This window comes from Neoarius graeffei, chromosome 25 (assembly GCF_027579695.1).
Source record: "Neoarius graeffei isolate fNeoGra1 chromosome 25, fNeoGra1.pri, whole genome shotgun sequence".
In the NCBI taxonomy this organism is placed as follows: domain Eukaryota; kingdom Metazoa; phylum Chordata; class Actinopteri; order Siluriformes; family Ariidae; genus Neoarius; species Neoarius graeffei.
The window spans coordinates 10,979,258-11,004,827 of record NC_083593.1 but is presented as its reverse complement, the minus strand read 5'-3'; the positions used below and the strand labels follow the sequence as shown (position 1 = coordinate 11,004,827).

At 42.3% G+C, this 25,570-nt stretch overlaps 1 protein-coding gene across 4 annotated transcripts in view; it reads left to right on the top strand.

Annotated features, from left to right (window-relative positions):
• Positions 1-226: 226 nt before the first annotated feature.
• ogdhb (oxoglutarate dehydrogenase b) overlaps positions 227-25,570 on the top strand; it is a 49,523-nt gene continuing 24,179 nt past the window's right edge. The window contains exons 1-16 of one of the 4 annotated variants that reach the window (XM_060908354.1): positions 227-374; positions 4,030-4,312; positions 5,945-6,127; positions 6,622-6,715; positions 10,668-10,783; positions 12,642-12,796; positions 15,235-15,381; positions 15,533-15,623; positions 17,276-17,455; positions 18,251-18,379; positions 20,116-20,295; positions 20,426-20,578; positions 20,711-20,813; positions 21,003-21,131; positions 21,215-21,365; positions 21,475-21,602. In XM_060908354.1, the coding sequence (XP_060764337.1) occupies positions 4,085-4,312; positions 5,945-6,127; positions 6,622-6,715; positions 10,668-10,783; positions 12,642-12,796; positions 15,235-15,381; positions 15,533-15,623; positions 17,276-17,455; positions 18,251-18,379; positions 20,116-20,295; positions 20,426-20,578; positions 20,711-20,813; positions 21,003-21,131; positions 21,215-21,365; positions 21,475-21,602 (2,167 nt within the window). In that variant the 5' untranslated portion in view covers positions 227-374; positions 4,030-4,084. Of the gene's footprint in view, positions 375-4,029; positions 4,313-5,944; positions 6,128-6,621; positions 6,716-7,748; positions 7,881-10,667; positions 10,784-12,641; positions 12,797-15,234; positions 15,382-15,532; positions 15,624-17,275; positions 17,456-18,250; positions 18,380-20,115; positions 20,296-20,425; positions 20,579-20,710; positions 20,900-21,002; positions 21,132-21,214; positions 21,366-21,474; positions 21,603-25,570 lie in introns of those variants that run through there. The other 3 variants (XM_060908356.1, XM_060908357.1, XM_060908355.1) reach the window with 3 other exon arrangements.

Below are 25,570 nucleotides of genomic sequence, written 5' to 3'. Positions count from 1 at the left end.
TCCTTAATTAGTCGTTTTTAACTGAAAAAAAGCTGTCAAAAGTAAACCCTATAATGATGCATTTTTTTTATTATTATTATTTCTGCTTGTGCATTTATACCAGCTAAAAGCATTAAAATGATTAAAATGGCCTCCACTGCTGTTGACATTATGTATGGGCTGAACCTTTGCTCATGACGCCACGCCCCCAGTGACGCAATCCCGCGAGCTCCCTGGGTTTGAAACTTGGAGCCCAGAGTGAGACACTCGGTGATGGTGCCGGTGTTGGACCGGCTCTGATACCGGAAATTACAACATTTATGGTTTATTTGTGGTTAAATTCAACTATCAGTTTTATTCTGAGGACTTTCTATCTCTTTCACTGGGAGTTGAAGGTAAAGTTTCAATCTCCTTCATTTTATTTTATTTTATTTATTGGCGCATACAGTATATTAAGCGTCAAAGCTCTGAGCTGTTAATTAGTTTTCTTCACAGTTAGCCACTTAGCATCTTTATATCAATGCAAAACAAACAGCTTACACCAGGATACATTTAATACACCTGGATGAATTTTCCTGCTGTAAGTTTTTTTTTTTTAAGAATAGAATAGTATGCTGCTGTTTGTCTAATTAGCTAGCTATTTTTGTCCTGTGGTGTTTTTTTTTTTTTCCTGTATTGTCCCTGAATTACCTCAGCAATTCTTAATACCTTCTGTTTTTGTTTTCTAACCACTGACTGCATTATAAGCCGGAAGCTCACAGGAAAATAAGTGCAGTCCTTTCTAGTTACATGCCCAATAAATTAGCTTCTAGACAGCCCTAATAATAAACGATTAACAATTAGCTAGTTTCACAGAAACCGCTATCAAATTAGCTGAATAAGCGCTTTGTTTGTCCCGCGAGCTCAGATGTCTGTGGTGATGTCACGGCTCATTTACATATTCATTGCATCGCTGTGGTCATTTGCATATCGTGGCTTTTTACATGAAGTAAGGAAGGAATAAAATGCTTAGAGGAAAGCTGTTACAGGAAAATAATAAAAGATGTGAAAGGGTGCTGTGGGTACTGGATTATTTTCCTACACAGTGCATCCTGAAAGGTTTTGTTCTTTTTCTATTCCTGCAATGTTCAAATGATTACAGTTTTTAATTTATTAATGAACTCATAAGCTCACCCTTTTTAATCATACCCTTTTTAACCCTATAAGCTCACCCTTTTTAATCATAACATAGTTACTTTTAATGTTGTGGAACATCAGTGAGACCTGTTCTTTCTGTCTGATTCTTGTTCCTGATTGGCCAGTCAGGACATCTGGAGGTGTGCTTTTCACTGCATGTGTAGGTTCATCCATCCATCCATCCATTATCTGTCTCATCTCATCTCATTATCTCTAGCCGCTTTATCCTTCTACAGGGTCGCAGGCAAGCTGGAGCCTATCCCAGCTGACTACGGGCGAAAGGCGGGGTACACCCTGGACAAGTCGCCAGGTCATCACAGGGCTGACACAGACACAGACAACCATTCACACTCACATTCACACCTACGGTCAATTTAGAGTCACCAGTTAACCTAACCTGCATGTCTTTGGACTGTGGGGGAAACCGGAGCACCCGGAGGAAACCCACGCGGACACGGGGAGAACATGCAAACTCCACACAGAAAGGCCCTCGCCGGCCCCGGGGCTCGAACCCAGGACCTTCTTGCTGTGAGGCGACAGCGCTAACCACTACACCACCGTGCCGCCCTCCATTATCTGTATAGCCGCTTATCCTGTTCTACAGGGTTGCGGGCAAGCTGGAGCCTATCCCAGCTGACTATGGGCGAGAGGCGGGGTACACTCTGTCATCATCATCATCACGTTTTCCCGTTTTGCTGCTTGGCAGCCTTAGGGCGCTCTTCCTTGAATCGTAGTTCGAGGAATTGCTTGAAGTCATTCTTCGTCATCATCATACGTCTAACATGGGCCCTGTCTATGTCAAGGGTCCGCTCGACTTTGCTCCACAGGTGACCGTTTGGTTGTGCAAATAACACTTGCTTCTGCAGGGAGTCGTTGTTCATCCTGCATACATGAGCTAAGTATTGTAGATGTTGCTTGACGCAAAAATTGCAGATGGGTAGTGTTCCTGTAATATCACGGAGTTGTTGGTTCGATATTTCAAAACTCCAGTCAGCTGGCTCGGATGGTGCTTGGCCGTCTGTCTTGCGCAGATTTCTGTCTGGAGTATTCTTCCGTTGATATCCTCGTTTGACCATTTTCCGTAGGAATCCATGCCATACAACTTCAACCTTTCTTATTTCCTCTTCAGATAGTTCCCAAGCTTGGATACTCTATAGTAATCGAGATCTTACACAAGCGGTCAGGAATTTGATTCTGGTTGCAAGTTGAATGCGTCTGTCAGTCAGGACGTGTTTCAGTTCTTCCTATTTCTGGAAGGCAGACCCTATTCTTGTATACAGTGACTGAGAGGTGTTACTAGTATTGCTTATCGTGTATCCTAGATATTTGATCCTTCTGACGTTTTTCAGCTTCTTTGAACCAATAGTGACTAGGTTTTTCCTTTTCCATCAACATTTCCTCTGTATTGAATACCATGGTCTCGGTCTTCTCATATGACATTTGTAGACCAAATCGACCAAACGTACTATCATAGATGGACAACATTGTTTGAAGCTCTTCCAGTGAGTTAGCAAATATCACTTGATCATCCGCATATAGAAGTTCAGTAACCTGATTGTAACCAGTTACCGGGGCCTTCTTACGGTATTCCCTTGGAGACACTTCGTTGGGGATGACATAGTTCACATTAAAGCCTGCTTTGGGGTTATCCTTCAGAATCTTATCTCGCGCCACTCTAACCACAAAGTCCATGTACACATTAAAGATGGGTGGGGACTCCAAGGCACCTTGATGACACCCAACCAACGTATCAAAGAAGGCCTTCGAGCTTTTAATACAGTTCTTTGTGCCGGTGTACAACACCCGTAAGATTTTTATAAGGCGTGGGCATTTGAGTCGTATTTCCAAGCATCGAAACAATGCATCTCTAGGGATCCAGTCATATGCGGCCTTTAAGTCTATAAAGGCTACAAATAATGGTGTTTTGGACTTTCTTGATGACTGTAGAATGTGGCGTAGGATAAATATGGCATCACACGTGGATCTGTTTGCACGGAAACCAAATTGAGATGGTAGTAAAATCAGCTCATATGTATTTCTAATCCTTTCGACAATGATTCCTGATAGTACTTTAGAAATTGTTGCTATGATGCTTATACCTCTGTAGTTTTCCGGAAGTGACTTCAAGCCTCTTTTGTACAGGCAGGTTATCGATGCTGCGAGCCATGTCACAGGGACCTGGGCATGAGACCATATTAATCCCATCAGCAGGAGAATATATTCTAGCAGTCTTACCGACGTGGAGTACTTCAGCTGTTCGGAGTATATCTTATCGGTGCCTTGACATTTCCCATTTATCAGTCTTTTGATGGTATTTTCAACCTCCTTACGACTGGGCGTGGATTCATCGATCACAGGGAGGTCTACTGGTGGTAGTAAATGCGGGAAATTCTGGGGATTCTCTAATTCCGGTTGTGGTGTATACGGGCGCTCAGCAAAATGGTTAGAAAAATGGGCCTCAAGTTTTTCTGGGTTAATGGGTTGAAGTCGCCAGGTCATCGCAGGGCTGACACATAGACACAGACAACCATTCACACTCACATTCACACCTACGGTCAATTTAGAGTCACCAGTTAACCTAACCTGCATATCTTTGGACTGTGGGGGAAACTGGAGGAAACCCACACAGGCACGGGGAGAACATGCAAACTCCACACAGAAGGACCCTCGCCGGCCGCTGGGCTCGAACCCAGGACTTTCTTGCTGTGAGGCGACAGTGCTAACCATCGTGCCACCCCCCAAAAGAACATAATAATAATAATAATAATAATAATAAACTGGTATTAATCTCTTGCATCATTTCAGAGACAGTTATTGTTTCTTGACATTCAATACTCCAAAACAAATCCCATCTTGTGACTTTGCCATAAACAGTTGAGGCTGCAGGATTGGAGCGGTGAAGGAGTGGTAAACTGCTTTAAAGTCTGCGATGTATCGCTTAAGGACTTGTGCTTCTTGGCTTCGGCCACTCACAGCTGCACAGAGCGCTCAGAATGTTCTGCAGCAGAGCTCAGCAGCTTGCACACTAAGGACGTTTCAGCCAAACAGGTGCTACACAGCGCAGGTTGTTGCTGAACCCTTCCTCAATGGCACGAGTTCCAGCTACTTGGAGGAGATGTACTATGCATGGCTGGAGGATCCCAGGAGTGTGCATAAGGTAAGCCTGTTTCAAGAAATGTGTTATAAGGTCTGAACTTGGGACACTTTTGAATAAAATGTTAATTATATGCAATTATATCACTATGAACCAGCAGGAGAAGATTAAATATGTGTGATAATGTTGTACCAGCAGTTCATGTGGGGAAACCCACCGACAGCCCAGAGTTTAACTGTTCTGTTCAGAGGAATGGGCTAAAATTAGATCATTTCCATCAATAAATAAATTACCAAGTATAATAATTTTGTCTCATCTGTTTAAATGGGTTCTTTATATCTACTTTTAGGGCTTGTATAAAAATCGGATGATGTTTTAGGTCATATTTCTGTAGAAATATAGAAAAAATTTAAAGGGTTCATAAACTTTCAAGCACCATTGAATAAGTTTAGTGTAATTGAATCACCAGACTCCAATTTTTTTTAGTGTAACTGAATCATCTGACTCCAGTTTATAGTTTTAGTGTAACTGAATCATCTGACTTCAATTTATTTTCAGTGTAACTGAATCATTTGACTCCAGTTTATAGTTTTAGTGTAACTGAATCAGCTGACTCCAGTTTATAGTTTTAGTGTAACTGAATTGTCTAACTCCAATTTATTTTCAGTGTAACTGAATCACCTGACTCCAGTTTATAGTTTTAGTGTAATTGAATCATCTGAATCAAGTTTATAGTTTTAGTGAAACTGAATCATCTGACTCCAATTTATTTTCAGTGTAACTGAATCATCTGACTCCAATTTATAGTTTTAGTGAAACTGAATCATCTGACTCCAGTTTATAGTTTTAGTGTAACTGAATCATCTTTGTGTCAGGTTATGGGTTTCTGAGACACTTAATTCGTAGAAAATTCGTAAAAAGTAAACACGTTCGTAGAAAGTAAACATGAGCTGCATTTTGATAATCTGATTTACGGATCTATTAACACGATTATAAATATCTCTCATCTCATTATCTCGAGCCGCTTTATCCTGTTCTACAGGGTCGCAGGCAAGCTGGAGCCTATCCCAGCTGACTACGGGCGAAAGGCGGGGTACACCCTGGACAAGTCGCCAGGTCATCACAGGGCGATTATAAATATAGAAATGACAATTTGCTATGTCAAATACTAATATTTTTAACTCTTGTACTTGTATGCTTACTTTGTTCTAGTTTAATACCTAATAAAAGTTTGCACTTAAATATCAGAATATGAATTCTTTCAATTATTTAATGAAATTTGTTGCCTGTGACCCTGTAGAACAGGATAAAGCGGCTAGAGATAATGAGATGAGATTACTTTATATTTCCTATTGTTGTTGTTGGGGATTTTATTTGGGGTTGCAAGGATCTTAATTTCTTTGGCTGATAAATATTTAGTGCCTCATGACATGACAGGTCTGATGGAGTTCATTCAGGAAAGCAAAGCATTTATTTTTCCTACATGCCTTTTTTTTAAAAATTGCTTCCGAGAAAGGAAAGTTTCACCGAGAAGGAAGTGTGCATTTTCCAAAGCGTTGTCATTGCCCTTTGTGTTAAATTGTTAGAACTCTGCGATTTGATATTAGATAAACTCCTTATTGTTAATTTCATGGATTTTAATATTGTAATGCCATTCTCTAACAGGTGTGTTTCTGTTTCATGTCTGTTATTCAGTCTTGGGACATCTTCTTTCGCAATGCCAACGCTGGTGTGCCACCCAGCGCTGCCTATCAGAGCCCCCCTCCTCCTGTGGCAGTAACATCGGTGCGACCTCAGGCGCTGGTTGGATCTCAAGCCAATGTGGAGAAGCTAGTCAAGGACCACCTGGCTGTGCAGACTCTCATCCGCATGTACCAGGTAGGCATCCCGCTCTCCTGAACACAAACTGGCATCATTGTGCCTGGTACTTACTACACTTTTTAATTACACTATGATCATACAGTAAATGAGCATTGATGAGAGTTTTGTGTTTCAGTTATGATCATACTAATTGTTTTTCCCTTTTCAAATAGGTGAATACAGATGAATACATTTGTCTGTGCCAGTATAAAATTGCAACTGCACGAGCTGAAAAACATTAGAATAGAATTGCAGAAATGTTGTTATTATTATTATCCAGTATTGGTTACAGTCTAATTCATTTAACTTTGAGTGAATTCAACTTTTGTTATTCTTCATATTAATCAGATGCTGTCCATAAAGAAAATTGTGTTGAATTCATTTTATTAACATTATTGATGTAACAAGGCAAAAAAAAAAAAGGTCCCATGAAATATTATTAAATTTACTTACTTTTATAAGTACTAAAGCAACACTTAGTTATTTCAATCGTTCTGTTGCCTCATTTGCAGGTGAGAGGTCACCATGTGGCCAAACTTGATCCTTTGGGCATCAGTTGTGTAAATTTTGACGATTCCCCGGTTACAGTGGGGTTCCGACAAGTCGGTGAGAAGCGCTTGTAGAGTGTATTGTTTGTGCTGAGTGACCTTGACCAGTCTGTGTTAATTTTGCTTTTATTTTCCCCTCCTGCCTTCGTTCTTTGTCTCATCCGTTCTGGCTGTTTTGGCTTTTACTTTTTCACTTTCTTTCGGATTATTCTCTCTCTCTCTCTCTCTCTCTCTCTCTCTCTCTCCTGTTCTTGCTGCTGCTCCTGTTTTCTCTATCTCTGCTGAAACCCTGAACTCTTACAGATACGCGGGCATCACGTTGCCCAGCTGGACCCCTCGGGAATTATGGATGCTGATCTCAATTTGTGCATCCCCATGGATATTTCACGTCTTCCCATAAGCTTGGTGAGGGTACGCAACGGGTGGGTGTGAAGAGAGAGTTTTGAGGGATTTATGTCACTCTGTGGCAAAAGCATGCACGTTCATCCACACTGTGCTCGACTTTGTTGACTGCTTTAACTTGCATGAAATGTCACTACAGCCTGACTTGCCTGCATGTTTTTAATGGGTGGGCCAAGTTCATGTCAGGGTCAGTAGGGGAAAGGGGAATAGAGGAGATTAGCAGGGAGAATTTTTTTTTTTTACCTAGAGTGGAGTCTGACTCCTGTATATTTACTCATTAGAAACTGTCCATGTGACCTGGAACAATTTATTCTCTTTCATTTAGTTCATTGATTCTTTCCTTTCTAGACCTTTCTAGTGATAGTGTCCCTATCCATGCAGGGTTCCTGGGATCGCTATCTGTATTTCCATTTATGCTGTGAACAGCAGTCTCTTTATTTCACTTTGAATTGTCCTCAAGCCATTTCTAGCTTGCACACACGCAATAATTACAGAGAAGTTAAGTATCTTAAAGTCAGGCCGTGTTTCTTGGCTTTAGTTAACGCATTTTGTTGATAAGGCCATAATTATTTTAAGTCAAAAAGTTTGATTTATTGTTGCCACTGCTAGTTCTTTTTAGAGTCACCGTACTCAGGATGAGTAGTTTAAGATGGAAGCAATATGCAAGTAATACAACATGTGATGCAGCTCAACACAGGTGCACTGAAGTACTATACAGCTTGTAATGTTACTGAGAAACCATAGAAACCCTTCGTACTGAAGATGGACCCATGTTGGAAGGCTTAAAGTCACAGCTGCCACTGGAGACTCCTTCCACAAAGGTTAAATAGGTTTCTCGTCATACACTTGGACACATAATCAGTGATGTAACCTGGGATCATCGGGTGTTTTGGGACTTTCAGCATCACACACCCTCGCCGGGGATGATTAGGCCCTGCCTTGTCTCTTCACAGAAAGCATTCCCATATTAATAAATAATCTGTTTACATGCAACGTCCAACTGTATAAGTTGTTATTATAGAAAGAGCACATTAATATAAACAAGATCCAGTCAGTTGTAAGGCTACTGTTATAAAAAATGTATCAACACCTTCTGGCCAATCAGAATCATGAATTCAACAGTGATATTCATGTAGCAAGCAGGAAAAAAAAAAACCCACCTGAATCTTTTGTGTTCTGTCAACAGCGTCATCGTTACTGGAAACGGTATCAGTGTCTAAGAATGTCGGTATACCCACAGGTTAGATTGTTACAGTGTCACGCTTCAAAACAGTTTTTGTGATAGAAAGGGGATTTTTCTGTCCCTTTCACTTTGCTTTCAAACATTGCTGTTAGAAGTAAAACAACTCCCACATTCGAACAAGGACAGGCTCTGTGTTGTTCTGTCTAGAGATTTAGACGTTCAGCCGAGACCCAAATCCTTTCGTGGTGTTGTGGAGATGAGCACAGATGAATTTAATTCAAACTTGAGCATGCACAAGGATCACTGTTTCACTACCTTGAATAGCTTTAACTTCAGAGTTGGTGTACTGTAATGCTGTGCCATTTTTATGCCTCCGCCACCGTAAGGTGCAGGAAGCATTATGTTTTCGGGTTGTCCGTCTGTCTGTGCGTGCGTCCGTCCGTCCCGAAACCTTGTGAACGCGATATCTCAAAGGCTAATGAAAGGAATTTCACCAAACTTTCACCATTTGTGTGCTTTGGGACAAACATGAACTGATTAGATTTTGAGATCAAAAGGTCTAAGGTCAAGGTCGCTGTGAGGTCAAATGTCTGTCCGAACACCTTGTGAACACAGTATCTCCAAGGCAGATGAAAGGAATTTCACCAAACTTTCACCATTTGTGCATTTGGGGACAAAGATAAACTGATTAGATTTTGAGTTCAAAAGGTCTAAGGTCAAGGTCACTGTGAGGTCAAATGTCTGTCCGAAAACCTTGTGAACACAATATCTCCAAGGCTAATACAAGTAATTTCACCAGGTCAAGATTACTGTGAGGTCAAATGTCCATCCCCAAATCACAACTTAATAAGGCGTGGAGTCTACCGGGCGGAAGCATCCCCATCGACGCCGTTGTCGTCGAGTTCTATCTAGTTTTCTCTCTGTTTATTTACATTAGTGTTGTATTTCTTGGCGGAGACACTAACCGGTTTCTTTGGTATGAGCTCACAGCCACCCACGAGTCTCTAATGTCACTCAAATCAAGAAGGGAGAGAGGAAGCCAAGAAGCCTTTATTTGTCGCACATACATTCAAGCACACAGTGAAATGTAACCTCCGCATCTGAAGCAGTGAACACATACATGCATACACAAGTGAGCAGTGAGCACCGACACATACCCAGAGCAGTGGGCAGCTATGCTACAGCATCCAGGGAGCAGGTGTGGGTTGGGTGCCTTGCTCAAGGGCACTTCAGCCCAACCTCAGACCATGGCTGCCCTGTGTTAACCTAACCGCATGTCTTTGAATTGTGGAGGAAACCGGAGCACCTGGAGGAAACCCACACAGACACGGGGAGAACAAACAAACTCCACACAGAAAGGCCCCCGTCGAACGCTGGGCTCAAACCCAGAACCTTCTTGCTGTGAGGGGACATTGCTAGCCACTACGCCACCGTGCCGAATCTCACCCTTCCCAGCCAGAACACATGGTGAAATGTGTTCTCTCGGACCCTTGGACATGGATATCTATACTGGTGTTAACTGTTAGAGCCAAACACGTTTATGTTACACCACTCATGGGGGGCAGCTTACATTCATTATTGCTATTTAAACAGGGACACAGTTGCTAGATTAATTAAAATCATTTTTAGACGGATTAATTGACTATAATTGGATATAAAACTAAACCAGGCCCAGATGTAACATCTTATTTTGCATCTGGGGCTTATCTTACATTCTCCAAGCTTCGATTATTCCAATCGTCCCTTCATTCTGTAACAGGTTCACTCTTATAACTGTAATAGTCGAGGCTTTTGAGCAGGGAAGGAAACAAAGTGTTCACAGTTGGAATGTTTACAGATTCCGTGAAACAAAGTCCTTGCAGCTGTTTATGTACAAAACTTGTGTACAGTCTGTTACACAAGGGACAAGTTCTGTTTAATGAACAATATGTAAATGGCAAAGATGCCAACTTTTACACCTCATAGAGCGTAGTCAGTGAAAGTAAGCACGTGTATTTGACATTTAGAGTACGAAATGTACAAGAGAACATTCTTGTTTTGGAAACTGTCATTCATGCTGCACGTATCTAAAGGGTGTTGACCTTTCGCCTAGATTGTATAATGTAACGTCAAACTACTAAAAAGTAAGTGAACCTTCCAAGCCAGTTTTATGGAACGCATCATTGAAAAAGCGACCTAAGAAATCAAATGAATTCATATTCAGGTACCAAGAATAAAACACTTCATCTCCTCATCTCTTTCTTTTGCGCTTTAGTACTTTGCTTACCTTTTTTCACATTCTCTGCATGGATCAGTTTTCCTTGTGGTGTGTATGTGGTACTCCTCTAACACGATGATTTTTTTTTTTTCTCTCTCTTTCGGGTTTGGGTATGTTGGAATGACTGATGATGGCGCTTCATTTCCTCTGTCTTACCTGTGTGTTCAGGCTTCTATGGTTTGAGCGATTCAGACCTGGACACAGAGTTCCGACTTCCCACCACCACCTTCATCGGGGGCAATGAAAGCACGCTGCCACTCAGAGAGATCATCCACCACTTAGAGGTACACATGCTGCATTGCTGTATGAACATGCATTATATGAATGAAAAACAGTGCATACTTACTGTATGTAGTGGCTGGATAGTCCATCCATCCATCCATTATCCGTAACCGCTTATCCTGTGCATGGCCGCGGGCAAGCTGGAGCCTATCCCAGCTGACTCTGGGCGAGAAGTGGGGTACACCCTGGACATGTCTCCAAATCATCGCAGGGCTGAAACAACCATTCACATTCACCCCTACGGTCAATTTAGAGCCACCAGTTAGCCTAACCTGCATGTCTTTGAACCGTGGTGGGAAACCAGAGCACCTGGACGAAACCCACACAGACATGGGGAGAACATGCAAACTCCACACAGAAAGGCCCCCGTCGACCATTGGGCTCAAACCCAGAACCTTCTTGCTGTGAGGCAACAGTGCTAACCACTACTAGGGATGGCGAAAACTAAAAAAAATCTTGACTGACCACCGAGCCTCATTAGCTGGTTAAAGTCGGTTAACCTATGAGTTTTTAAAATTCTAGAATCGGAATTATTAGAATCTATTCTAAATCTAACCATGAGCATCCGCACATTCAGTCCCAGTCGCTGCCCTCCACTCACATTACCTTTTCTACAGCGCGAAACATTTAGTCAAACGCGGCACTGATGTCGAGGTGTTTGTATTGGAGCGGAGGACAAATGGCTCCAGCTTAGGGACAGTTTCAGTTGGCCATGATGGTGTTGAAAATAAATTCAAGTGCTAGAAGAAGTGATGGGAATAACGGCGTTAAAATAAAGGCTGTTATAACGCCAGGTAATCTAATTAATTAGCTACAATCGTTATAACGCCGTTACCAATATCAACACGCCATTACTGCATGGTATTGAAGTTGCTCTGAAGCATACTGCTACGGACTAGGCACTTTTCTTCGAAGTGAGACACAGAGACCTCATACTGCAATTGTTTTCCAGCTACTGATATTACGGTTACATGGCTGCTAATTGTGCACAGCCATTGGGAATGGGATAGCTGGAGCTGAGCTGATTAGCCGCTAAGCTAATATAGCAACTGTCTGATGCTAAGTAACATCAGTGAGTAACCAGGTTTTAGTTCAGGTCTTGTGTATTATTATTACGTTGACATTAATATTCACCAGACTAATCAACCATCGACTTCATTCATGCGCCGTGTTCTTGTTTCTTTGATAGTCAAGAATTTCCTTGATGTTACGTACCTGGTTAACATCGTAGTAAAATGTAATCCAACACTGAGACTTTTCTTTCGCCGATTGGCAGCTGTCTTCAACTGGGGTGGGAGGGCGGGACATGACTGAATGGGTGTTTCTGATTTGTCAGCTGTCGTCCTTACACCGCATGGCATGCCCCAAGCGTTTACAACGCAGAATTCCAGGTTCTCCGCTCCAAAATCGGCAGCTTCAAAACGATTTTTTTTTTTTTTTAACCGACAACCAAAAAAAAATTAACCGGTTGACGTTGATTCGGTCAACCATCGGTCAAACGGTCATCGGTTAACATCCCTAACCACTACACCACCGTGCCGCCTGGCTGGATAGCATGAAGTAATAAACATTTATACCAGAGCACTATTGATCAATTCTCATTGGTCAGACGATGTTGATTAATTTTCCATAACAGCAGCTTGGACAGTAGATCCAGCCACAAGGTTTCTATAGTAACGGTGTACGCAGGGACTTGCATGTTGGGCTGTCCACATAAACAGTTTTTAAAAAGCATGTAATCACTAACATGATGCTATTTTCATCGAGGAGACATTTGTTTAGTGTTTATCGAAGACGTCTACAGTGTAACAGTCATAAGTAAGAATGTAGTGATGTTTAAACGCTGCCCTCTGCTCGCAGATGGCGTACTGTCAGCACATTGGAGTGGAGTTTATGTTCATCAATGATTTCAAACAGTGCCAATGGATCAGGCAAAAGTTTGAGAAGCCTGGCACGATCCAGTTCACTCCAGAGGAGAAACGTAATCTTCTAACCCGCATGATCCGCTCTACTAGGTGGGTAAAATGTTACCTTGTCCCTTTTCAGCTGATTTGAAATGAATTTTGTGGTAAGCAAATTTACACATTTTAGTTGAATACCCCTATTGTGGATCATCATCATATTTCCCTCTTGGCACATTACTGGCCTTGGGGCGCTCCTGATGGGGGTAATCTAACATCCATCAGTTGCATAAGCCTTGTTTTGTCCATTATACACTGCCTAGCCTGTGTCCTATCCACCCCAAGCAACTTTTCGACCTTAGTCCAGACTTTGGTCGGTGTTCTACAATCAAAAAGAACTTGCTTTTGTATGGCCCAGTTTTGTAACCTGCAAACATGGCCTAGGTATTTCAAATACTGGCACTGACAGAAGATGCAGATAGGAGGAGTGTTTGTACAGTGGTGCTTGAAAGTTTGTGAACCCTTTAGAATTTTCTATATTTCTGCATAAATACGACCTAAAACATCATCAGATTTTCACACAAGTCCTAAAAGTAGATAAAGAGAACCCAGTTAAACAAATGAGACAAAAATATTATACTTCGTCATTTATTTATTGAAGAAAATGATCCAATATTACATATCTGTGAGTGGCAAAAGTATGTGAACCTCTAGGATTAGCAGTTAATTTGAAGGTGAAATTACAGTCAGGTGTTTTCAATCAATGGGATGACAATCAGGTGTGAGTGGGCACCCTGTTTTATTTAAAGAACAGGGATCTATCAAAGTCTGATCTTCACAACACATGTTTGTGGAAGTGTATCATGGCACGAACAAAGGAGATTTCTGAGGATCTCAGAAAAAGCGTTGTTGATGCTCATCAGGCTGGAAAAGGTTACAAAACCATCTCTAAAGTGTTTGGACTCCACCAATCCACAGTCAGACAGATTGTGTACAAATGGAGGAAATTCAAGACCATTGTTACCCTCCCCAGGAGTGGTCGACCAACAAAGATCACTCCAAGAGCAAGGCGTGTAATAGTCGGCGAGGTCACAAAGGACTCCAGGGTAACTTCTCAGCAACTGAAGGCCTCTCTCACATTGGCTAATGTTAATGTTCATGAGTCCACCATCAGGAGACCACTGAACAACAATGGTGTGCATGGCAGGGTTGCAAGGAGAAAGCCACTGCTCTCCAAAAAGAACACAGCTGCTCGTCTGCACTTTGCTAAAGATCACATGGACAAACCAGAAGGTTATTGGAAAAATGTTTTCTGGACCGATGAGACCAAAATAGAACTTTTTGGTTTAAATGAGAAGCGTTATGTTTGGAGCAAGGAAAACACTGCATTCCAGCATGAGAACCTTATCCCATCTGTGAAACATGGTGGTGGTAGTATCATGGTTTGGGCCTGGTTTGCTGCATCTGGGCCAGGACGGCTTGCCATCATTGATAGAACAATGAATTCTGAATTATACCAGTGAATTCTAAAGGAAAATGTCAGGACATCTGTCCATGAACTGAATCTCAAGAGAAGGTGGGTCATACAGTAAGACAACGACCCTAAACACACAAGTCGTTCTACCAAAGAATGGTTAAAGAAGAATAAATTAATGTTTTGGAATGGCCAAGTCAAAGTCCTGACCTTAATCCAATGGAAATGTTGTGGAAGGACCTGAAGTGAGCAGTTCATGTGAGGAAACCCACCACCATCCCAGAGTTGAAGCTGTTCTGTACGGAGGAATGGGCTAAAATTCCTCCAAGCCGGTGTGCAGGACTGATCAACAGTTACCAGAAACGTTTAGTTGCAGTTATTGCTGCACAAGGGGGTCACACCAGATACTGAAAGCAAAGGTTCACATACTTTTGCCACTCACAGATATGTAATATTGGATCATTTTCCTCAATAAATAAATGACCAAGTACAATATTTTTGTCTCATTTGTTTAACTGGGTTCTCTTTATCTACTTTTAGGACTTGTGTGAAAATCTGATCATCTTTTAGGCCATATTTATGCAGAAATATAGAAAATTCTAAAGGGTTCACAAACTTTCAAGCACCACTGTAAGTTCCCTCCGTTTTTCATTGGAAATTTTGTATCTCCAATCTAGTTCACTTCATCGGACACTTGCTTTTCTCTTGTGGGAGCACTGATGCGTTGAAACCCACCCTTGACCATTTTCCTTAGAAATCCATTCCAGATCACTTCCACTGTATCCAACTCTTTTTCAGTCAGTGCACATGCCTGTATACTATATAGAAGGCGAGATCGCACGCACATGGTGAGGAATCTGACTCGAGTTGATAGTTTGACTCGCTTATCTGTGAGGATATGTTTTAGCTCGTTCCATTTCTGGTAGGCCGCTCCAATTCTTGCAAATAGGAAACGAGACGTCTTTTCTTCATCGTTGGTAATTGTATACCCAAGGTATTTAAAACCCCTTACATTCTTAATTTTGTTACCATCAATGGATCATACTATGATATGGTGGGTTTTCTCTGCTTCCAACAGATTTGAAGAGTTCCTGCAGAGGAAGTGGTCCTCGGAGAAGCGTTTTGGACTGGAGGGATGCGAAGCACTCATCCCTGCCCTCAAGACAGTCATCGACAAGTCGAGTGAGAACGGTGTAGAGAGCATGATCTTGGGTATGCCCCACAGGTACCCCAGCCACTCCTCAGATTTCATTCTCACACTCTGTTTAGATTGAAATTTTGCCACATTTTAGTCATGGCACAGGCTTGGGTAAGTTAGGTTTAAGTAAGCTTGCATGCATCAAGTGTGTTTCACTTCAGTATTCCTTTCCCAACAGAGGACGTTTGAATGTACTGGCTAACGTCATCCATAAAGAGCTGGAGCAGATCTTTTGTCAGTTTGATTCCAAGCTCGAGGCTGCTGATGAGGTTGGGATTTTTAGTCTTTTGTCACACTAGTCATGACTGCTCATAACAGTGAATATCCAAGCTGGTTTCAAATTAACTTTAGATTTGCTATGTGTATCTGCAAAGGTGACATTTTTACACACAGTGGTGGGCAGTGTTACAGAATTCGAAAAGTGCGTTTGCTGATGTGATTTTGCAGCCGACAGAGTTCCCTGGTGTCACTAAGGGGTTGATGGGGCATTATGAAGCAGTTGCTATGGTATCACCAGTGGTTCTTGGCTTGTGGTTATAAGAGCATTTCAGCTTACACATATATATGGTATGGAACTATTGATGACCACGCCCAAAACTCAGCAGACCTCCTCAGGACCTTGTCTTGAACATTGCCCCATTATAATTGATTGGCAGGTAATGGTTATATTGTTCATAAAGTTCAACCACTTTTTGACAATTATTGAGGCAGAAACGCTCCTGAGCCAGTTAACACCAACATTGTGAAGATGTGAAGTGGGTGTGGCCTAAAAGGCAAAAGATTAATTCCACAATCCATCCATTATCTGTAGCCGCTTATCCTGTGCAGGGTCGCGGGCAAGCTGGAGCCTATCCCAGCTGACTATGGGCGAGAGGCGGAGTATACACTGGACAAGTCCTCACAGGCCTGACGCATAGAGACAAACAACCATTCACACTCACATTCACACCTACGGTCAATTTAGAGCCACCAATTAGCCTAACCTGCATGTCTTTGGACTGTGGGGGAAACTGGAGCACCCGGAGGAAACATCTCATCTCATCATCTCTAGCCGCTTTATCCTTTTACAGGGTCGCAGGCAAGCTGGAGCCTATCCCAGCTGACTACGGGCGAAAGGCGGGGTACACCCTGGACAAGTCGCCAGGTCATCACAGGGCTGACACATAGACACAGACAACCATTCACACTCACATTCACACCTACGGTCAATTTAGAGTCACCAGTTAACCTAACCTGCATGTCTTTGGACTGTGGGGGAAACCGGAGCACCCGGAGGAAACCCACGCGGACACGGGGAGAACATGCAAACTCCACACAGAAAGGCCTTCACCGGCCACAGGGCTCAAACCGGACCTTCTTGCTGTGAGGCGACAGCGCTAACCACTACACCACCGTGCCGCCATTTTTAAACATTTCTGTAATATTTCAAATGTTTGTATGTTAAGTGTGTCCTTTGTTTTAAATGTTTTGTATGAGTGGAGATCACTTGGCTGCACACCAAATCTACCTTTGGGTACAAATAAAGTTATCTAATCTAATCTAACTGTGCCGCCTAATTCCAAAATATTACCATCAAATCAGATTCAGTTTGTAATTATTTAAAAAATAAAATAAAAAGATATCAAGACGTCCATGATGATTCAGAAAATTGTATTGTGAAATAATTTATCACCGTATCAATTTTATATTAATTATCGCCCTTGTCACACCATTCTAAATGAGAAGAAAGAAGGCATGGAAAGAACGAAGTGAAACAAAAATACAACCTTCAGTTCTAAGGCAGGTTGTATAGAATTCCAGTGGTTTTATCTCACACATTTTTTTCTGTCACACTTGCCCTTAATTGGTTTAAACAGGTTTTAGAGCATTGTCAGCATTTCATTCTGTGTTCTTTGTTTCCTTTCTGTTGTTTGCCTGTCAGGGTTCAGGTGATGTGAAGTATCATTTGGGGACATATCACAGATGGACTAACCACGTGACTGACCGCAACATTACCCTGTCGCTGGTGGCCAACCCATCTCACCTGGAGGCAGTGAACCCGGTAGTGCAGGGCAAGACCAAAGCTGAGCAGTTCTACTGCGGAGACACTGAAGGCAACAGGGTCTGCACTGTCAAGTCATAAAAGCTCTTATATTCTCCATTCAGATCTGATATACTGGTTAGGACAAACTGTACATTTGTTTTATTGTTGTGCCCTTCTACATCTACATCAGGTGGAAATGATTCGCCATAGAATAAAGATGGTCGGTTCAGGCTAAATAACTTTGTGACACTTCTTTCTAAGGGAACAGTTGTTAGTTCAGCACAATGTGCCAGTAAAAAATGCCTTCCACAGCAAAACAGTCATCTGTACCGTATGTTTGTCTTGGTGTAAGCCACTCGCACTCTCGTCCACTTGTTCGAATAAGGATTTGACTGTATGATTTTTTTTTTCTCCACATCTCTGCCTTTGTTTTTTTGCACCTCTGAACTCTCAGATGTGCGTTTGTCTTTGTAATGAGGTGTTGATGCAGTGCAACCCTGCTATAACATCCCTCCCCTTCTATGATCTTGGTCACTTTCTGAATTAATATCAACGTTGTTCCTTATACATCTTTGTAACTGAAACTCTTGCTGTCAGCGTCCCAGTAATGAAACCTTTTTCAAAGTCATTTCCATCTTATTCAGTCACTCAGGTTTTTCCTGTAATTTGTCACCTGTCGGTACATTTTGTGCCAGCTTTCATTCCGTGGAATCTTGCCTCACCAGCTTGTCACTTTGTCAGAACAGGGGATGCAACCTAGACATCTTTAATGTCTTAACCTGCTTCACTGTAGCAGACTACAGTGCCACAGTGAAAAGTGCAGATTTTGAATGTCCGTTTACAAAACAAGGACCTTTCTGTCCTTCCCTTTAGGTGATGTCTATTCTGCTACATGGAGATGCAGCGTTTGCTGGACAGGGCATCGTGTATGAGACCTTTCACCTGAGTGATCTGCCCTCCTATACCACTCATGGCACAGTACATGTGGTAGTCAACAATCAGGTGCGTGTCCTGTCCCTTCATTTCAGATGAGATGTCCAAGTATATTACAGCAAACATTCATCTATAGTTGTGCCAGCTATATTTGGAATAAGGTTCAGTTAAAAGTGTGACACAAGACAGTGGGACAGTCAGTAATATCTATATTTGTGTTTATTCCAATTACCTATAAATATCAATATCATACAAACACCTTGTGAACAATACAAAATCTTGCTTCTAACTTATAAAGCTCATCATAGTCTCGCTCCTTCCTATCTCTGTGAGAGAATTCATTTGTACTGTCCCTCCCGCTCCCTCAGATCTTCTGTCTCTGGACTTTTGACTGTCCCACATTTTAAACTGGCATCTATGGGTGGCAAATCATTCAGTGTTGCTGCTCCTAAACTTTGGAATTCATTACCACAATCGCTTCGTGACTGTTCCACTCTCTCTTCCTTCAAAGCTAACCTGAAAACTTTCCTCTTTACCTCACATTACTCTTCCTAGTGTGGGTGTTTTTTTTTTTTTTGGTGTAACTCCTGTGTAAAGCGTCCTTTGGGTTTGTGAAAGGCGCTATCTCATCTCATCTCATTATCTCTAGCCGCTTTATCCTGTTCTACAGGGTCGCAGGCAAGCTGGAGCCTATCCCAGCTGACTACGGGCAAAAGGCGGGGTATACCCTGGACAAGTCGCCAGGTCATCACAGGGCTGACACATAGACACAGACAACCATTCACACTCACATTCACACCTACGGTCAATTTAGAGTCACCAGTTAACCTAACCTGCATGTCTTTGGACTGTGGGGGAAACCGGAGCACCCGGAGGAAACCCATGCGGACACGGGGAGAACATGCAAACTCCGCACAGAAAGGCCCTCGCCGGCGACGGGGCTCGAACCCGGACCTTCTTGCTGTGAGGCGACAGCGCTGACCACTACACCACCGTGCCGCCCTCCGCCCATTATTATTATTATTATAGAGACTTAAATTGAGACAGAGTGACAGAACAAATGCAACAGGACACATGGGTTCATTGGATGCCTGTTTGCTTTTATTTATTTTAATTTGTTCGTGTTTTCCATTGTATTTCTACTGAATACTGACAATTACAAGCTCTCTGCTGCTTTCTACTAATTTACCTTTAATGTTATGCTTTTTTTGGGGGGGGGCTTTTTCCACCTTTATTGGATAGGACAGTGTAGAGACAGGAAATGAGCGGGAGAGAGACGGGGAGGGATCGGGAAATGACCTCAGGTTGGAATCGAACCCGGGTCCCCGGAGTTATGGTATGGCGCCTTATCCACCTGAGCCACAATGCCCCCACCTTTAATGTTATGCTTTACTCCAAATGTCAAAATACATCTGTGTCGCAACCTACAACAAATGTGTGTGTGTGTGGGGGGGGGGGGGGGGGGAAGCAAAAGCAAGAGGTGGACTGAAGACATGTATGATCTAAGCTGCGTGATTTCTTCTTTGCTACTACACTAAAGAATCTGTGGTATGAATAACTATAATAACGGCATCAGCTTTTGGCTCTTCAAGGGCTCATGAAAATGGTGATGTGACTTTAGAAATTTGGCACCCCTTCAAATATCAGTCCATCCATTAAGTGCAAATGCATGGGTTTAAAATCTTTTCAGGATCCAACCCAACTATATGAAATGGTCAAGTGTAAACAGACTTGCTTGGGACATTATATAAGTCTTACATAAAGGAGTAGTTCCAACCCTCAACCATCTTGTGTTGCCTTATTAGATTGGCTTCACCACTGACCCACGTATGGCCCGCTCTTCTCCCTATCCCACTGACGTGGCGCGGGTGGTTAACGCCCCCATCTTCCACGTCAATGCAGACGACCCCGAGGCTGTGATGTACGTGTGCAATGTTGCTGCCGAGTGGAGAGCGACGTTCCATAAAGACGTGGTGGTGGACTTGGTAAGCCGCAAACTTCCTGCTCTTTCCTACTAAAAAGGAACATTTTCATAATTCTGTCATTACCTTCTCATTTACATCTCATGTTTGGTTCAGTTTCTGTTTTTACTTTGATACATGGACGGATTTGCAGGTATGTTACCGGCGGAACGGCCACAATGAGATGGATGAACCGATGTTCACGCAGCCACTGATGTACAAACAGATAAAGACACAGAAACCTGTGTTGCAGAAATACGCAGAGAAGCTCATATCAGAGGGAGTTGTGACCAGGCAGGAGTATGAGGTCAGATGGCAGGATGTGTACACTTGTGATAATCAAACACAATTCAGCATATAAAGACATGAACATAATCTGCAGTATATAAATAATAGTTAATTCTGGGAATCTTAAGGCAAATGTTCTTTGCACCATTAGGAAGAGGTAGCCAGTTATGACAAGATCTGTGAGGAGGCTTATGTGCGTTCCAAAGACGAGAAGATCCTCCACATCAAACATTGGCTTGACTCTCCTTGGCCTGGTATGTGTCTGTGTGACAGTGGGTCATGGATTAAAGTTCTCCATACCATTACTACCACAGAGTTGCTTCATGACAATCTTATAGAGGTGCTTTTTCACCCCACCTTCTGTACCTGTGACTAAGATACTAAGATACTCGTGTCTTAGTTGTAGCCTCATTGACTTAAATGGGGAATAACTGGGTGTGCAGATTTCTTCACTGTGGATGGCCAGCCGAAGAGTATGAACTGTCCCTCCACTGGCCTGAATGAAGAGCAGCTTGTCCACATCGGAAAAGTGGCTTCCTCTGTGCCCGTTGATGGCTTCACCATCCACAGAGGTGTGTTTGAGTTTAATCACGCTCTTATGCACAAACATGCGCTTTCTCAGAACTAAATCTGTTTTTCTCTCTCGCTCTACAAGGTCTGAGCCGCATCCTGAAGAGCAGAGAGGCGATGGTGGAGAACCGGATGGTGGACTGGGCCCTGGGCGAGTACATGGCATTTGGCTCCCTGCTGAAAGAGGGCATCCATGTGCGGCTTAGCGGCCAGGACGTGGAGAGAGGCACCTTCAGGTTCTGCTCACATCAGCTTACAGAGTAGACTGTTTACGTCTGACATGACTCAAACCTTGTCAGATTGCTGGTAGTTTACTTTAACGGCCTCTCTTTGTCCTGACCACAGCCACCGCCACCACGTACTGCATGATCAGAAGGTAGACAAGAGAACCTGCACCCCTATGAATCACATCGATCAAAATCAGGCTCCTTACACTGTGTGCAATAGCTCACTCTCAGAGTATGGGGTGTTAGGTAAATGTTTTACATCTTAAGATTATATGACACGGAAACTAACCTTGCTTCTTAGAATGATGTCATGCTTGAACAAGAGCTGTGTTTCAATTTGCATGTTTAACAACTGTCTCGTGCAGGGGTTTTCAAAGTGTGGGAGAGTCAGCCCCCCCCCCCCTCAGAGTAGAGCCCTGCACTCCCGCGGGACCCGCCGCAAAGCAGTGCGGCGCGGGACAAATTTTGAAAGCTCATTGCAGGCGCGGGCGGGAGCGGAAGTGCACATATGCGGGCGGGAGTGGGAGTGTACATATGCGGGCGCGGGCGGGCGCGGGCAGGAGCGGTGATAAGCTGCAGTCCTGCTAACTAAAAACGTGTTTGAAATAAAATTTATAAATTATTAATTTATGTCTATCATATATAATTTGTGCTGGATATTTTATTTGGCATTAATAAAAACATTTTAAGATGCCTAAATTTGCAGAGAGAGTCAGATTACCAGATTGATTTACACTAACTAACTAAGTGATTTACCAATTTTTTTTTTATTGCAAAGCAGAGCTAGCAAGAGAACCATGAGTGAACAGCTCTAATCAGAGAGACAGGTTACACAGTGACGGTAGGCTTGACTCAATGCTATCCCAGAAATCCTTCCTGTAATATGCAAATTTGGCTGTCCAATCAGAGGTGGCCAAATTTGCATATTACAGGAAGGATTTCTGAGATAGCATTGAGTCAAGCCTACCGTCACTGTATAACCTGTCTCTCTGATTAGAGCTGTTCACTCATGGTTCTCTTGCTAACTCTGCTTTGCAATAATAAAAAAAAAAAATTGGTACAAAACAAGCCCATTCACTTTTTTATGCTGATCAGAGAATTACAATGGTTTCTCATGTGACAAAAATGTGCGATTCGCTATTAAATATTTTAATCGCTTCACAGCACTAATTATTATTACTAGAGACACTACATGCTGAATTCAGAAACAAGGTAAATAATAACAAACGTGAACGTGAGCTGTAGATATTTATGCTCAAATCCACTCAAAGTAGGGGGCGGGGCACCATCACGCTGTGTCAAAACAAGAACTTTCCTGAGAAATAACGCGCAGCAGCGCGGGAAGACATTGTCGGCAGGGGGTGCTGTGACGTGACCTGGGACATTTTTTTGAAGGGGGGTCCTCCCCCAGAAAATTTTGTATTTCTTAGATGCAATTTCCTGCATTTTAACCAATCAGGCGTCCGAAATCCTTTTAAGCTTGCAATTGCAATATTTCGTTAAACTGCCTACTACTTATAGGCCTAATCTGTAAAAACGACGGTTTTTTTGGGGGGTTTTTTTTGAGTGATGACGGAAGAATCTGAAGCCTGTCTGTCAATGACAATTCTCAGTTAACACGATTACGAAGGACAGGTTATTTTAGAAGCAGAAGCGCACAGCTGTGGTTTAACAGTCGCAGGTTTTACATCTGCTCTAGATAAACTGAAGGAGACGCGGATTCCACCCGATTACAGCCTTACATACCCAGATCCAGTCAAGCGAGTGTGCATTTCAAATACAGTAGTTAGTCGCACACACGCGCGCACACACACACACACACACACACACACACACACATATGAAACAGAACAACACTCTCGCTGGAACAACACAAACACCATGGTTCTCTCAATCAACAGACCGACATCCATGAACCCACTCATCCTACTACTATGGGTTAGTGACACTAACTTAGTGTTCTATTGCAAAAATCACTCATAAAAGTGATGCAGCGGTATTTCACACTCTCCATTAAGAAAAGTAAAAGTAAAACATGATGAACATGGACACACCATTTTAAACGAACATTTTTTAAGACTGTAGTTACATCTGAGTCAACTTCAAAGCACGATGCTAGCAACACCTGCACTTGTTCAAGGCATACTAAATAGGCTCAAGTGAACACGACACAGTGGGCAAAATTAATAACCAAATGGCCTTACCTTAAAACGCTGTCTTGATCATATGACTTCTCGCAATTATTCCACTTAAATCCACACGGTTCTCTTCTGAGACATAGTAACTATTAAGTATCAACTAACTAACTCTTCTCTACAGACGGTCGACTCGTACTCGCTTCCTGTTGTAATTTCGCGCGCTGAAAAGCTGAACGTCAACGTCACGACAAAAAAAATTCTGATGGTCCACTAGGCTACATATTAAGTTAAGTTTTAATTAAATCCTTTTTTAAATAACTAAAATGTAGCCCTCATCATCCTACATCTAAAACATGACATATAAAATCAGCAGAGCCAAATGAAAACAAATAAATAAATATATTTTCACGTAAGTTTTGTTTTATGTTCATGTCAGTTTTGAGGGTCCACCACCAGGGGGTGCTGCCGCACCACCGGTTCCCGCGCCGGTGATAACGCGAACGTCTGCATCATGCGGGATTTGCGGGCGGGAGCGGGACAAAATATGGCAGGCGGGAGCGGGACTGAAAATCATAATTCTTTGTGGGCGGGAGCGGGACTGAAAATCATAATTCTTTGTGGGCGCGGGCGGGAACGGGACTGAAAATCATAATTCTTTGCGGGCGCGGGCGGGAGCGGGACTGAAAAATCTGACCCGCGCAGACCTCTACCTCAGAGAGCAAATAAACAACAGCGCCCCCCCCCCAATTTTTATTGTTGCTATACTTAATGTTCCATTCGTATTTTTAAAAAAATGGTTGTTGTACACATTTTTTTTCTTTTACACATTTTAAACATCTGTGCTTTTTGAAAACATCTTTTTTAAACACATTTTAAACATCTGTGCTTTTTTTAAAAACATCTTGTTTTACACATTTTAAACATCTGTGCTTTTTTAAAACTTTTTTACACATTTTAAACATCTGCTTTTTTTAAAAAAAAACATGTTTTACACATTTTAAACATCTGTGCTTTTTAAGACATCTTTTTTTTTACACATTTTAAACATTTGTGGTTTTTTTTTTTTTTTAAATCTTGTTTTACACATTTTAAACATCTCATAGCATCGTTAGCTAGCACCTCTTGGCAGACAACAGATCCAGTCCATGAAAATCCAAACTTTAAATAATCGTGGTCATACTTCCTTCTTTTTCTGCTTGGCCCAGACTCTGTCTCCTCACTCACTGTAGCTTTAGGTACTAAAAATCGATCCATTTTGTCTCTGGTAAAGGCTAGCTGAAGTTCGCTAAACATCCGCAATAGTAACTTATTCTGGTTTATTTTTCCTCACGTTGCGCCCCCCCGAAGAACTCTGGCACCCCCTAGGGGAGGCGTGCCCCACACTTTGAAAAGCCCTGGTCTAGTGTGTTCGCACTGACTGAACAAATAAATTTAGTTTACTGGACAAATTTGCTGAACACATGAAGTGTCGAACAGTTGCCACCTTTTGCATTAATTGGTCTATCGTGCACCACAGAACAAAAGAGGTAGGGCTTGTAGAAGATGACGTAAATGTCATGATTTCCGATTATGGTGTTGGAGTTTGTCCACAGTGCCATTTCTGTACAGTTAATTAACAACTACATTAAAAATGAAGGTAACACTAAATGCAGTCTGGTACTGTTGTTCGATTACGTGCATATTTAGCAAAACATGGTTATTAGGCTGTGCTTTAAAGGAATACTCCGGAGTGAAATGCTTTTTAGGGCTATTTTCGCATGATCGGGAGTGCATACGTTGAGTTGGTAGCACAATCACGTCAATCGGTTGTGTTTTGAGAAAGTTGTTTTTTTGTGATTTAAACCGAAAGCGCTAACACGGCAGTGCGAGGGGCATGCCATTTCGCCGATACAAAATGCTGTTTTTAAAACCATTGCCAAGGTCCAAACAATATTACAGTTCAGTGGAAGTGAGTACAGGGTTCCTACACACAAACCGAAGTGTCCCTGGCTCTGTAAGTGTATGGACAGATCGTCTAGAAGACTGAATACAAAACATGTACCTTCGCGAAAGTAGTTGTTCTCCAGACGCCATCTT